The 15249-nt window shown below is 41.4% G+C and overlaps 1 protein-coding gene and 1 non-coding gene across 2 annotated transcripts; both read right to left on the reverse strand.

The window, feature by feature from the left end:
* Positions 1-817: 817 nt before the first annotated feature.
* On the reverse strand, positions 818-14971 carry kpna4 (karyopherin alpha 4 (importin alpha 3)). The gene is made up of 17 exons (XM_051861586.1): positions 14735-14971; positions 13784-13828; positions 13522-13611; positions 13381-13410; positions 10082-10134; positions 9883-9978; positions 9701-9786; positions 7710-7796; positions 7196-7365; positions 6080-6124; positions 5864-5995; positions 5623-5751; positions 5058-5162; positions 4444-4515; positions 4203-4365; positions 2991-3085; positions 818-2776 (listed from the first exon to the last, which is right to left on the reverse strand). The coding sequence occupies exons 1-17, from the start codon at positions 14801-14803 to the stop codon at positions 2678-2680; spliced, it is 1566 nt and encodes a 521-aa protein (XP_051717546.1). The 5' UTR covers positions 14804-14971; the 3' UTR covers positions 818-2677.
* Positions 5236-5572, reverse strand: LOC127496357 (small Cajal body-specific RNA 7). The gene has a single exon (XR_007925323.1). It is a non-coding gene; the product is annotated as a small Cajal body-specific RNA 7 (non-coding RNA).
* Positions 14972-15249: the final 278 nt, after the last annotated feature.

Here is a 15249-nt window from a genome sequence, read left to right on the forward strand (position 1 = left end):
GTTATATTCATATCCTGACACATCCAAGCTTTATATCTGCCTTCCGTATTCAACGTACGAAGAAAGTGTAAAACTTTTTTTTTTTTTTTTTTTTTTTTTTTTTTTACACGCTACGTCATATGCCTTCCCTATTCAACTTACAGAAAAAGTGTAACTGACGTGACGCTAGTTTACACTTTCTTCGTAAGTTGAATAGGCAGTCTGGCGGAAGCAAGATATTTTACGTCATAACTTGTTAAATATGGATGTTTTTTTTTTGTTTTTTTTACACAAACACATTGCTTCGCTTTAGAAGGCCTTTATTAACCCCCCCGGAGCTGTGTGGAGTATGTTTATGATGGATGGATGTGGATGGAGACACTTTCTTCAGCTCATACTCGTTGGTCCTGTTCACTGCCATTGTAAAGCTCGGATGCATCAGCATATTTATTAATATTTCTCCGATTGGGTTCATCAGAAAGAAGAAAGTCATACACCTTGGATGACTTGAGCGTGAGTAAGGCTTTGGCTAATTTTTAATTTGAAAGTTAACTAATCCTTTAAAAAGACAAAAATCACATTACTGTTTAGATAAGAGATTAATCTTCAATGTTATACTTTATAAGAAGTCTGCTCAAAGACCTAAAAATCACAGAAAACTTTGATTTGGATGGGGTAAAATAAGGTTTAAAAAAAAAAAAAAAAAAAAAAAAAAAAAAGGTTGGCAGAAAATTAAAGGAGTTTTCCTTGGTTCAGAGATTAGTTTTAAAAACCACCACCAGGAGCTTCTTTGAAATCTGATCATGACTCAGACAGCTGAAGAGAGGCACCACTGTGACACATTTGAATATTTATTTGAATAGGTACAGAGCCTGTAGTCTATGTCCAACAGGATAGGTATACCATCTATTTTTGTCTTCTTTTGAAACTACATATTTGCAAACAAGGAATGGCGCTGGGGAGGGGAGGGAGGGGTGTGAATAAAACATAATATAGCCATCAAGAGGTTATGCAAAACAAAGACAGCTCTACAGTCAACTAAAATTCAGAAACAAAAGGATGGTAAACCTATAGTGGAAAACAGCGCTATCACAGCGTTACCTGTACGTGCTTTAGGATGAAGGCACGGCACAGTCCGCCAGAGACACGCATTTGCTGTAATATTGCTCAACACTGAACATGAATATCTATCTACAAATCAAGATGGACTCTGTATTTGAGTTGGAGTAATTGTCCATCTTTGCTAATGTTTACACACCTCCAACGCTGCAATGTGCAAAACGGTGTAGAATTGCTCGTCCGTTAGGAACGGTGAGGGGCTTAAATGGGCAGAAAAAAAAGAAAAAAAAAAAAAAAAAAAATGGCCACAGAAACATTACAGTAGGTACTTTTTAAAAGAAAAAAGAAAAAACAGTTTTCACTTACGAAACTAAAACCCACTAAAATGAACTATGCTGCAGTTTAGCACATGCAAAGGATATGTCAAACCTCTCACACATGAAACACCTCCCCACATGATCACATGACGCCTCAAAGCAATCAGTGCCCGAGAACAGAAAAAGGGCGAGCGGTAAGGGTCATAAATGTACAGGAGCCCGAGTTTGTGCAGAGGTACAACAGTGCACAATGTGTATTACATGTATTTACACCAGCACTGAAAAATTAAAAGCCGAAACAGGGGAAGACAAAAAGAAAATGAGCAGGGAAAACAAAAAACACACCGGGACAAAACGCACATCCCCAAACGATCTCCTCGACGCAACTCCGCTCCAACAGCCAAAGCTCAGTCCAGTGTCATCAACACTAAATAATAATTAAAAGGAAAAGGGGAAATTAAAGTCATGACATAGTCTTCTTTAGATCACTGATGCCGAGTCATTCCATTCAAGGTGATTTTTTTTTTTCTTTTTACTCCATTTAGCCTCCTCTTCCAGGCTATTCCACAATTAGCCGGTTGATTTTTCGATGTCGACTCGCTGCGTTCGTTACATTCAGTCCTGCATTTCACCAGCCAGCCAGTCAGTCAGTCAAGCACACACACCGTCACGTCCATTCACTTGCGCACATGCAGCACAAAGACGCGCCGTTGGACTGCGGGACGCCGCTAGCGTGCAGGGAGAGGGCTCTGGTCTGCTGGGTCCGTTCCCCAGCACGTCAGATGAACGCGGCCCCTCAGCTCAGGGGCCATTCACGCTCTCGCACACACACTCTCACACACATACACACACATACACGCCTCAGGTGACCTCAGAAGTGTGCTCATGTCTCTTTGTTGTTGGCGAGGTCCTCCTTTATCGTCCTTACCTCAGATTACTAATGTGAGACGTCTTCATTATTCCCATTGGTTGGGTTTGGTTTTGTTGAAAAGACACGCCAGGCAGTTTTAGTGAAGTTTGCTCCGAGCGCGTTCGGTTTAGATGGTCGTGTTTTGAAACGCAGTAGTCACCCACTCACTCTCACTCGCATCCACTCAAAGCCATCATCTCAAACGCCGTCTGGACGCTTCCTTCAGAAGGAACTCCACTCAATTTCTCTTGGATTAGATGCAGCTGGATCCCATCAGCCAAGCACAACGGATCTAATATTTATCACACTCTCTCGCGCTCTCTCTCGCTCGCTCTCTCTCTCTCTCTCTAATTATTTTTAATGTTGAACAGAGTGCTGCATCACAAACAAAACTCCAGATTTCCTGTCGCGTCTAGAACTGGAACCCTTCTGCTGGCACGTTGGTAGAAGAATTGAAGCTGTACGTTCCTCCTTGGATCGCTTCTGGAACCAGGTTGGAGTCCTCGTCAATCTGAAAGAAAGGTACCAATGGTTACATGAATGACACCATCAAGAACTGCGTTTGCCTTCAAGAACTGATCTGACTGCTTGTAAATTTATCACTTGGAAAGATGAAATAAACAGCTAAATAAAATACATGTTCCTCTCATCACTGCTCTGCAGTTGAGAAACCGTGTGTGTGTTACAGCATACATCATATCAAATACATGTGTGCAGGAACTTACATCATCAGATGAGAAGAACTGATCGATTATTTCATAAGCCAGTTTGTAGATGTCCTCATTCTCATGGTTCTGCAGCTGCTCGATTTTCTCCAAACCTGAGTAAAAAATGATGAATAAGCCTCGAGCTCACATTCAGATCTGCCTCCATCGAATCAACCGATGGACTGAACAAAGTCCCTGTCCTACACCATTTCTTTTTAATGATCTGTTTTTACTAGGGGTGTGACGAGATCAAGTTGAAGAGCTGTCTCGTGATATTGTGAGGGTGAAATTAGGATAGAATATGCCACCGGTACGTTTACATTACGCCTACACTGTTGTGTTGCTTTTTATAGAAAAAAAAAAAAAAAAAAAAAAAATATTTAATTCAGTTGGGAAACGGTCACTTCAATCCCAAGTCTTACGTAGTACAGCAGGAATCAGAGTTCAGAGTAAGTGACGAGATGACTGATAAGACCATGGAGGAGGATTCGATCCACAACAGAGCCTAATGTGACAAATGTCTTATCTTGTAGAATGTGCGCTCATCTCCACCGCTTCCTATTCACAGAGAACACGTGATCTTGAAAGCGAAAGTAAAAGTTTTGAAAGTGCCTCCCTGATGCATACAAATATCTCCCAATATGAAAGCTATGTTAGGCTGGGCTGTGTAGTTGTAACTATTTCTCAGCTCTGTATTATGATTGAAGAATACATTTGGTCTCTTTGCACTTTAAATATTGAGAGAGTACTTTGATTATGGTTGCACTTAAGACTCAAAGAAAACAGGTTACTCATTTATTAATTCGGTTATTTCTGATCAATTTGTTGAAAGGAATTCAGTTAGGAGGTCAAAAGTTGTAGAAGCTCATAAATCATGTACAGTTAGGTCTGAAGAAACTCGTGTGAAGTCATACAGGAGAGAAGCCAGTCAGTTGAATTTGTGGCAAAACCTTTTACAGTGATTTAGTATAGTTGTCTTTTACTGCATATGATAATTCATACTCAGAAAGTAGAACTGAAATGACATTCATTACAAGATGCTTAATTAAAACTCACTACCTCCGTTACATCACAACTTTAAGAAAGTAAAGCATGCCGTCTTAAAGTCGTGTCCAATCAAACACTTGATTCAACTCAGCTTGTTAGCAGAGATTCAAACACAGTGTCCTCCAACACCCACACACACCCGCCCACCCACACCCACCCACCCACTTCACATCCTCCGCTCACCTCCGCACTCCTCGATGAGGTTGGCGATGGTCTCGGCTTCATCATCAGCCATCTTGAGGATGTTACTGAGGCCATCCAGGACCACCTGCACCACCTGAGCATCTTTCACCGTCAACAGGTTACAGAAGGGAGGAATCACCTGCTGCTGGATCAGGTACGCCACCTACAGGACGAGATGTGAACATGTGAACATCAGCCCTCCTCACACACACAATCACGCGTGTACGGACGAGTAGCACACCTGATCCTTTCTGCCGCTGATGGTCAGGTTACTGATGGCCCACGCCGCCTCCTTCTGAGTGCCAAAATCTCCCTGTGAGACACAACATTGTGATTTATTGAGTACTTCAGCTTTACTAGTGTCATGGCAACAACATTTAAATAGTTGTTAATAGGTGTTTAACATCATATTGTCACAATATAATCGCAATATAAAACTGCAACAGCGACAATACTACATATCAGGTAGTTCACTCAAAATTAAAGTTCAGAAAGATATAATTTTTGTCACTCTTGTAAATGACTGAACTGTGTGAACAGAACAGAATTAAGCACTAAAAGTTGAACTCACAATTGAATTTAGTTGCAGCGTTTCCGTGGCCTGTGTTAACGGTTTACCATGTATTTGAAAGTAATTATTTTTATAACCTTAACTCTTGGCTTTGTTCAAAGTATCGTGAGATGCATCAAACTGACAAGTATTTTTACAACCCTAGTTGATAACAGCGAACGTTCATTCTCTACCCATGTTAACAGCACAGCAAAAACTAAACCGCTATTGGTACATTCATGATATATATGCTATAATTTGCACAGTTATTAAAAAAAGTGACATGTAGAGTTCAAGTCTCCCACCTTATCCAGCAGCAGAATAATCATGGGCACTAGATTGGCATCAATGACTGCCTGAACCTGCTGCTGGTTTCCTGCTGTGATGTTGGACAGGAACCACACGGCCTCCTGTGGGAACAGAGCACAGACTCAGTACATCAGTTTCAGAGCTGATGACATCACGTGAAAGACAGGCGGCCGGTTGGATCAGATCGCAGGGCGTACGTGACAGTCACGGGCCCTGCTGAGATTGAGGCGCTGGCAGCCGAGGGTGAGAATGATACTGAGGCTCTAATCATCAGCCAGACCGCAGAGAGGCCTCAGTGTGAGCGGCCGGCCTCAGATGCACTCCTGTATCAGCACTGATCTATGACACCCCCAACCATCGGCCAGCCACATACACACACACACACACACCTCTGAGCTAAATTACACCTTAAACAATAAACAATAAACACATGTTGATCTTAACACTACATTGCTGCTTCTATTCAGCTGTCACTCAAGCCAGCGCCACATCTCAGCTGTCATCATATCCAACACAACAATACATCTCACATGCTTTGGCATTTTCGGCATTTCTTGTTACCTTGTTGATCTTCTCTTTGGGGTGCGTGAGGAGTGCTGGGAAGTGACCCAAAGCATCACAGTTGAGTACCACCTGAGTCTGTTCATCAGTTCCCGTCACAATATTGCCCACCGCTCGCAGCGCTGCCGTCTAAAGCCATAAAGCAAACCATTACACAGGCATCATGAATGCAGACAAAGAGAGAAAGGGTCATTTAGTTGTGACGACAATTTAAAAAAAAAAAAAAAAAGCTCCTCCATACCTGAACTTTGACCTCCTGGTGGCTCAGTAAGGGGACGAGGTAAGGTACAATCCCAGAATCAATGACCATCTGGATCTGCTCATTGCCAGCGTCAGTGAGATAAGACAGCGCCCAAACCGTGTCCACCAGGATCTGCACAGAACACAGAGTTAAACCCGTCCGCCCATCTGCCACCGAGCGGAGCAGTTACAGTCACAAGAACAGCGCAGGACTTACGTTGACGTCAGTGTGGTGAATGAGCACACACAGCGCAGGAAGAATCTGCATGAAGAAACAAGATCGTCACCACACATAAGCAGAACTGTTTACATCAGCAAACCTCCACATTTACGATCACAGACTCTGTGATAAATAGGGATGGGTACCAAAAACCGGTATTAAATTTGCCCTGGGGCTAAATTATGAAAGACCGGTGTATTGATGAACTCTGATGTTAATGGTTCTATTATCGGTACTGGAGAATTATGAAGAAAATACACGTACATTCATTATTGCTATATATACACAAATACCTAAGGGGTTAATCTCGTCAACGTCAGTGAGACAATAAGCATGCACAGGGCTCGAATTTCAGCAAGGGATGTGGGTACTGCGCATATTTTTATTCATTCCAGCATGTAATGGACGAGTCACATACCTTTCAGATTTCATCAAAAATATTTTCATTTACGTTCTGAAGATGAACGAAGGTCTTACGGGTGTGGAACGACATGAGGGTGGGTAATTAATGACAGAATTTTCATTTTTGGGTGAACTAACCCTTTCGAGACATGCATTTCAGATAATATTGTCTGTCAAAAATCAGTGCTCATCTCTGTTCAACACAAAATAGGGTTTCAGTCCTGAATGAATCTGCATTTTTGAACAAAACAGTTGAGTGAATGATAAAATGATCCATACATAAAGAGAGTCACTTTGTTTCTGAACGAATCGGCCGTTTTGAAAGAATCGGTTTAATGAATGATTCAATGGCTCGCTCATTAAGACAAGAGTTGTGTGAGACTTGAAGCTGCGCTGCGCAGACTGATCAGTGTATGACATCAAAGTACTGCAAGAGTGATTAGAGAGCAGATGGCACTGTATCAATATTTTCTTACACCCCTACTGAAAATCAGCTCGCAGAACATTTAAACTCGCCGACTAGGAACAGACCTTTTACCGCAATGGTTGATTGTGCAGTTGGCGAGCTGCACTATTGTTTACAATACAAACGCGATGCGAGCGACCAGATCTTTCTTAAGAGCTTTGGCCTGTGGCAGCTGTTAGTAGATAGCAATAAAATGACATGTGAGCACTCAACTCTATGATCACAGTTATACGTCACACTCATACCTCCTGGATGGTCTCCATGGGTGGGGGCGGGTCCTTGTGGCGGCACAGGTTGACCATGACCCAAGTGACGTTGCGGAGGAAGGTGATGGGTATGGAGGGGCTGATGAAGGACAGGAGTGGTTTAACCACACCCAGACTGATGACGTAATCTCTGCACTGAGGACCATCACCTGTAACAGCACAGTGATCATTCACCCGAGACAGCACTCCCATCCCATCAGCCTCTGATCGTTACACTCAACACAACTACCTAAACATGAGCATCAATGAACCGCTTTACACGGTGTTTGACATGAGACAAACATCTTCACAGTGAGTGTGAACAGACCACATGACACTCAGGATGAGAAACATCTGACTGTGGAGATGAATGGTGTGGCGATGACCTACCATCAGAATCTCAAAACACTAGACAGAGTCTTTGATAAGGACCGGTTGACTCGTGTCAAATCCCATCAGCTCATGATAACGCTCCAGTATGTAGAGTAACACTTCTGTGGAGTTCATCACTTACCAATGATGTTCCCTAAAGCCCAAACCGCCTGCTCACACACGTTCTGATGAGGAGAATGCAGCAGCCGCAGGAACAGAGGAACCGCATCTACACACACACAGAGGAATGGATGGAGTTTGTGAGGAGCTACATCTACAGTGAACAGAGAAGGCTAAACTCTCTGAGACGCTAACAGCAGTATTATAGCGCTGTGTAAGGGGATGAACTTCACTCTGAAACAGACAGTTTGAGTCTATACATTTAATTAAACAGCAGCGTTTCGAAACCTTGAGCACTTGGTTAATGACTACTCAGAGAAGTTGCTTCTTTAAAGGCCCAATATACTTGATAAACAAACTGATGTGACATTTCAAACAATTACCATTGGTTTGTGGCGATTACATAATAGGTAGTTGTGAACTGAGGCGCCGCCTTCTTTCACGTGGAAATAATTTCCGCTTCATTTATCCTGTTTAGTCCGTCGAGGTCAGACGTCCGTGAGTAAAAACGCTTAATTTTTAATAATGTTTAATTATGGTAAAGCTGCCTGATTTTAAGTAGGGCTATCACTAAAATTATTTTAGTAATCGATCAATTATTTTGACGGTTAATCTTTTTTTTTGTGTGTGGTAATAAAAATCCATTATGTATTATAAACACCTGCAGAGGGCGCCAACGGCCTAGTGATTGTTGTTACACTTTACAGCAGGTCAAATACTCAATATTGGCCAAATGTTCACTTAATCTTTAATATTGGACCACTTTATTATGTAAATGCAACAGCCACTATAATTCCTTGAAAAAAAAAACCAAAAAAAACATGTGGATATCAAAACATGCAAACTCAGAGCGAGGGTTTAAATTTGTTTTGAAATTAGGGCGATGTCACAATTTCTAACATATGTATTCTCCTGTGTTTGCTTAGGTTTATAAGTGATTTACATTACAAATCTGATTAAATGGCATACGTTGTGTTCACAGATGAACGTTATAAGCAACCCAAACTCGCAGAATATGCAGAAAAGCTGCTCTACACATGTAAAATAGTGCAACACTTTGTATGAAACAAAGCACGTCAAATGTTATGCTTTCCCAAATGCATGTCATTGGAAACTCAAACAAACAGCACAAGTTCATGCAAACTTCTATGAACGGAGCCGCTCTGAGATGCAAGAAACTCGTAACCTGTACACACGTAAATAAAGCGTTGCGCTTCACTCTCAGCACATGTGTTAACTTTATGGAATCGAAGCTTTTGAGATTAGCACTATACTATTTTATCATTTTTAAATGGTTTTCATACATCGTGCAGCCTTAGAAAACGGTCTAATAATGCTGTTCATGGATTCTCGTCTGTGGAACGTACCACTTCTGGTATTTTGCCAGTTACTCGTCACAGGCAATTTGCAAATTGAGGATTTTTAAAGATCGAGTACTCGAATTGAAGAATCGTGACAGCCCTAATTTTAAGCAATCTATTGAATAAAGTGCTATATAAATAAACATGACATGACTTTAATAGAGAGCCGAATTGCAGAGCTCAAGCAAAAAAAAAAAAAAAAAACATATCCACGTTGCTAGAATGACCAGATGCTTACTTATGCTTTATTGAATAAACGCTTGATGTTCTCAATTTTGTTGTGCGTTTACTTTGTTATTGAGAGGAAAGCACGCATCACATATTTCCATATTCATCTAAACGTTGCTCTCAGCAGTGTGGGCGGCGTCAGATGTTTGATAACTGTACATCAATGCTAACGCATTACGAACTTCGTTTTACCCCCAAGCGAAGAAGGAAAAAAATTCCGCCACGAGTTTATCAGAGCCTCAACGGAGTCCACTACCAACACTAATAATGATCCTCTGTCAGTTTCTGCTACTTCGGCATGGGAACTCAAATTATTGTCTAAAGTTGTGAAGGGCAGCATTGAAAACTTCTATCCATCACAATAGAAAATAAAAAATGCTGAGCCACGTGTCCCAACTCTTAAACATGCAGAGAGTGAACATACTCGACTGCACCACGGCCTGTGTCTGCTCAGACGTGCCCGATGCAATGTTGGTCAGAGCCCAGGCCGCCTCAAACTGCAGAGAAGGGCTATAGAACAAGAGAGAGAGAGAGAGAAACAAAATGAGCACCAGATAAATGCGCGTAAAATAAGAGCGCCTCACACTCGCATGACACGGGTCTTACTTGTCATCTCTGTCCAGACAGTGCACCAGGATGGGCAGAATCCCAGACTTGATCAGGTCGTCTATGGGAGGGTTGCGGTCACTCGACAGCAGCTTCCTGCAAAATGAGGTCAACAATATTATTTCACACACTTTATCTATGTTTCACTAGTACTAGTAGTCAGCAGAAACTCTTTCAAAACACTTGAGCTGTTACTCACCTGGCGGCCTGAACAGCGCTGAGCTGAATGCCCTGGTTATCACTGGTCGCATTCTACAAACAATGATCACACGCATCGTTATATGAAGACAAACAGCAACATGTTTCAATAATCATGACCTGAGCCATTCATGCTCTATACAAGCCATTTCACCAAAGCAACATCTATTAGGGTGAATCTCACGAAACGCCTTGAGCATTTAGCCCATGAAGTAAATCCAGAGATTCATTGAGTCCCGGTGTAACTGCCAACCAAAATTCCAGAATAGATAGCGCAGTGAAAGTTTACATGGCTGTCAGTGAATGGGACTCTAAATATCATTTTGGCTTTAAGATTTTCCCAACAAATAGGCAAGAATAAGATTTTCCCAACAAATAGGCAAGAATGAAGACCCGTTCACACCAAGAACGATAACTATAAAGATAACTATAACGATAAATATTTGCGTCCACACCAACGGATGATAACGGTCTGTTTATTGTAAGCTCATGCGCTGCGGTTTCAAAGTGTGTACAACATGTTTTTGCAGTTCTTGTTGCATTTACAGGCTTTAACCAGCAGATGTCCCCAGCATGCCATGTTTCGAGTGAATAGCTAGTGTAAGCGATATAATCTAACAATGAATTTAGCGGACGAAGTCAATATAGTGGAATAAAAACACCATCTAGTCTTTTTCACTGCAACTTCAAAGCAAACAAGACAATGTGGTCGAAACTAGCGCTGGATACCAGAGGTAATTTTATTTTACACTTTGCTAGCCTGGCATTATGATTTCATCAATACTTCTCACCATTTATTCAAAGGGTATGACTGACTGTTTTCTATATGTCCATTTTCTTTAAAGTATCCTTGAAAAAGGGGTTTGACTTGTCAAACAGTGGTGGATTTTTCTGGACTTCGGTGATTAACTTCTCTGCAATGTCATCTGCCGTTTTAAATGTGCGAGCCCTTAAAGGGGGGGTATAATGCTATTTCATGCATTCTGACTTATTTACACTGTTTAAGAGTTGGATTCTCATGCTAAACATGGCCAAAGTTTCAAAAAACAAGTTGGACGTATGATGGAGTATTTCTGTGCCAAGAATACTCTTCAGATTGGTCACAAACTTTAGACTTTTTTTTTTTCAGCCCTTTATTATGTAATAAAGGGTGGAATTCCTTGTCCGGGCACTTCTCCCAGAAGAGCACATATTGACCAGAGCGAGAGAGCAAGAGCATGCCCATCAACGCGCTTCGTTCGGCTTTACGGAAGTCGTCAGCAGCACTGCACAGGACTTGCTCGAGAAAGATGTGTCACTTTGTTTTAGACCATGAAATCAACAAAGTGTGTTTTTGGTTGTGAGGGAAAGATAACCTTGCTTCCCAAAGAACCCAGTGTTCAGTGGAGCTGAGTTTTATACATTGATGCGCTCTTAATATTTCTTATTAAAATAACCATAACTGATAGTTGTAATCACTTTTTATTGGTTAAAATGAATGGAGAATATCTCGTGTTTTCCGTGGCTGCTCGAGCCCTCAGGATCGGCGCTTATGGTTTTATAAACAAGGCCCAGTTCTACGCTGGATTTACAGATCGTTTGAAACTGAAAGGTGGACCGGTCACAGCGGTAATGATCCCGGTCATGAGTCGGAACCGCAGGTGGTGAGTAAAACTACATCAAATGTCTGTTTTGTTGGCAACAGGTGCCTAAGTGCATATAATAAAGACAATATGAACGTAGTGATTTTATAAATTCATTATTCATCTTTCAGTGTACGCTATATTCATTAAAATGATTCAAAAGTTATCAAGGGATAATGCGATGGTGTATTGTGGGTGTTTAAATACAGTTGTTTAGCTGACCATTGATAGCTTGAAGATGATCTCTACGCAAAAGCTGCGCGTGCTCGTCACTCTTTAGCTCCGCTCACACGGCACGCCTCCAGGAGCTCGGCTGTTTTCGGAAAGACTCGGTACAGCGTACGTATCCTTTATAGATATGATAAAACTAAAGACTTTTCAGAGATATGAAGAATGCACTACTACTCTATAGGTACTCAAGATTAACATGAGATTGGCAGAAACTGTGTGTGATACCCCCCTTTAAATTAGAATAGGTTCTGATTAGCTGTCAGTGTTTTATCTTTCAACAGCTGGAAAAAAAGAAAATCATTCTGAAAGTGATCCCAACGATATCGTTCCTCTGTATCGTTATAGCTGTGGAGTGGACAGTGCTATTCTTTTATATTTAGAACAATTTTAGAACTATATCTTTATCGTTATCTTTATAGTTATTATTCTTGGTGTGAACAGGGCCTTAAAGGATGTTCACTGCAGAATTAAAATTTCCTGATAATTTACTCACCTCCATGTCATCCAAGATGTTTATGTCTTTCTTCAGTTGAAAAGAAATGAAGGTTTTTGAGGAAAACATTCCAGGATTTTTCTCCATATAGTGGACTGATGAATAAGGGTTTTGTCTAGAGAAACCATTTGTCATTTTCTAAAAAATAAATATATATATACTTTTTACCACAAATGCTCGTCCTGCGTGACATAGGCGGAAGTACCGCGGTAGGGTGAAAAACTCCATCTCATTTTCTCCTCCAACTTCAAAATCGTCCGACATCGTTGTTTTACCTTTTTTTGTAAAGGCCGTTTGACCTACGTCACGCGTGACCTTTCCAACATGATTACATCATGCATGGAGCCTCGCAGAGCAAGACGAGCATTTGTGGTTAAAAAGCATATAATTTTTTATTTTTTTTAGAAAATGGCCGATGGTTTCTCTAGATAAGACCCTTATTCCTCGTCTGGGATCATGTAGAGCTCTTTGAAGCTGCACTGAAACTGACATTTTGACCTTCAACCCGTTGAACCCCAGTGAAGTCCACTATATGGAGAAAAATCCTCAAATTTCCTCAAAAACCTTAATTTCTTTTCAACTAAAGAAAGAAAGACAAACATCTTGGATGACATGGGGGTGAGTAAATTATCAGGAAATTAATTCTGAAGTGAACTAATCCTTTAAACAATCGGCAGATGGTGGATAATGAAAATAATTGCTTTTATGAGCTGATACATCAGTGCATCTACTATATAATGATGTTATCCTGAGAATCTAAATATGGAAAATGGTCCTAAAACTGCCTTCATTTTCATTATACAAAAAAAAAAAAAAAAAAAAAAAAAATCAACCTCTTGTTTTATTACAGAGGAAATAAGAGCCAGACGTTTCATGAGATTCACTCAACTAAAAGACTTCCAAAATCATATTTTGCATACATTATTTTAAACACCATTTAAAAACATGACTTACCTGCACTATTGCTTCAAGCGAAGTGTTTTGCTATTGTCAAAAAACAAAAACAGAATTATTACAGCAATAACTCAATTCACCTGTTCAGGTGCTTTGTAAGCATTAAATCACAAAACAATCTGACAGAGCAGAGGTTCTTACGGTTCTGAAGTCCCCGTCGGCGTCCGAATCGTCACAGATGTCCTCGTGCGGCACGTTCCTCCGCTTCAGCAGGTGCTCGTCTCTCTTATTCTACAGAAAACACACCAGATGCCTTCTGGTCAGTCACGGCACGCAGGTGCCCACATTCAGAGGTGCTCAAGCACACACTGTATTTATAGTGGTGGAATGTCTTCACGCACATACAGGACTGCCTCCTGACCTGTCAATCAAGCGATGCACTAAAACACAGACCAACTCTTACCTTTCTGAGCTCCACCACCACTTCTGTGCGCTGTCTTCTCATCGTCTGTACAGGAGAAACCAGAATCAGTGAATCACACACATGAATCACTTCAGTACAGCTGTGTGTCAATCTACAGATGATCCACACATATTTATGAGGGAATGTGAAATCATTTTACATGATCATGTCAGTCAGTGTTTCCAGCTCTTCGTATCATCAGACCTAATATACCGTTAACAGAATGACTGTTTCACATATTTTATTTAACGTTCAGAAGAAAGTTGCAACACCCTATAAGTCACACCATTAGAGTCATTCTGCATCGCCTGAACCCAGCAGAAAGCCGAAACCATAACCTTCAGTATAGCTCTAAACAGGTATCTACGAGAGGCGCGGTGTTTTGATGTACGCAGGGCGCTGTTTGTGTGAATGTGATGCAGTTAAAGAAAGCTGACTGCTGGGAACAATCACACAACACACGACAAGATCGTTCCGACCACAGCAAACACACTGAGTATTAATAATATGGCCATTAGAGTCACATTAACTCGAGCACGCAGCAGAAAGGCGTCTGGAGGATGTTATTGTGCAGCAGGCCGAGCTCAAGCTAACACTCCCTCACATGATGTACACTGCTGGATTTGGACACGATCACGGCACAAACCGAGCCCAGAATCACACATCACGACTGATCCGAGCGTTTCTCGACGCTTGTTTTAAAGACTGATGACAAATATACACTTTAATGAAGAGCTGCGACGCGCGTTAGCTCGAGGCTAACGGCGAGCTAGCCGCGCGGCTAACACCTTCACATCACAAGTTCGACTGATTCAACCTCTCTATTCTCATATAAACGCTCAGATCTGAACACATTTAGCGGGCAGTGTGATATGAGAGCTCGAGAAGGGATGATTGCGCGATTATTCGTGAAGTTGCTGTAAATCTGCTCGACGTCACACGCGGCTTTACCTCCAGATCGCGCCCTTTATTCTTGAAGTTCTTCAGCCGCTGCTTGTCCAGTTTCTCGCTGTCGCTCATGTTTGCCGCTGTGTGTTAATATAATCTTTAATATATATGTATCTGTAGTTCTCTGGAGCTGAATGTGTTCGCTCGGCTCTTGTAGACACCGGAATGTTTTATGCTAATGAGGCGCGGTGTATGCTGGGATTGCCGGTGGAGCGGCACCGCCTCACGCGGTGTGGGGAGAGTGACGGGGGAGTGCGGGGCAAATTATATTAGCATTATTGTGTGATGATGCGCGAATGAATCGAATTATTACTCTCTGTTTTGTGAAGAAACTTCTGGAATCGCCTACAAGAGAATATATTTTGTAACGAATCTGTGTCGACGAGAGTGTCTGCAAACATAACTGTTAGATTTTTTTTTTAAGTTAAATAATTACTAGTATTATCATCATTATTATTATTATTATTATTATCATTATTGAAATTGTCAGGGGGTGTGTAATGTCTCCGGCAGGTGGC

The sequence above is a fragment of the Ctenopharyngodon idella genome, chromosome 15 (genome assembly GCF_019924925.1).
Source record: "Ctenopharyngodon idella isolate HZGC_01 chromosome 15, HZGC01, whole genome shotgun sequence".
Taxonomy (NCBI): domain Eukaryota; kingdom Metazoa; phylum Chordata; class Actinopteri; order Cypriniformes; family Xenocyprididae; genus Ctenopharyngodon; species Ctenopharyngodon idella.

What these genes read in the sequence shown, in the direction of transcription:
- kpna4 (XM_051861586.1), bottom strand. Translation starts at nt 14,803, where the DNA reads ATGAGCGACAGCGAGAAACTGGACAAGCAGCGGCTGAAGAACTTCAAG. An exon ending in TTCACCACACTGACGTCAAC is followed by an intron (nt 5,996 to 6,079) that starts GTAAGTCCTGCG and finishes TGTTCTGTGCAG; the next exon opens with ATCCTGGTGGACACGGTTTG. An exon ending in TTATTCTGCTGCTGGATAAG is followed by an intron (nt 4,516 to 5,057) that starts GTGGGAGACTTG and finishes TGTGTCTCACAG; the next exon opens with GGAGATTTTGGCACTCAGAA.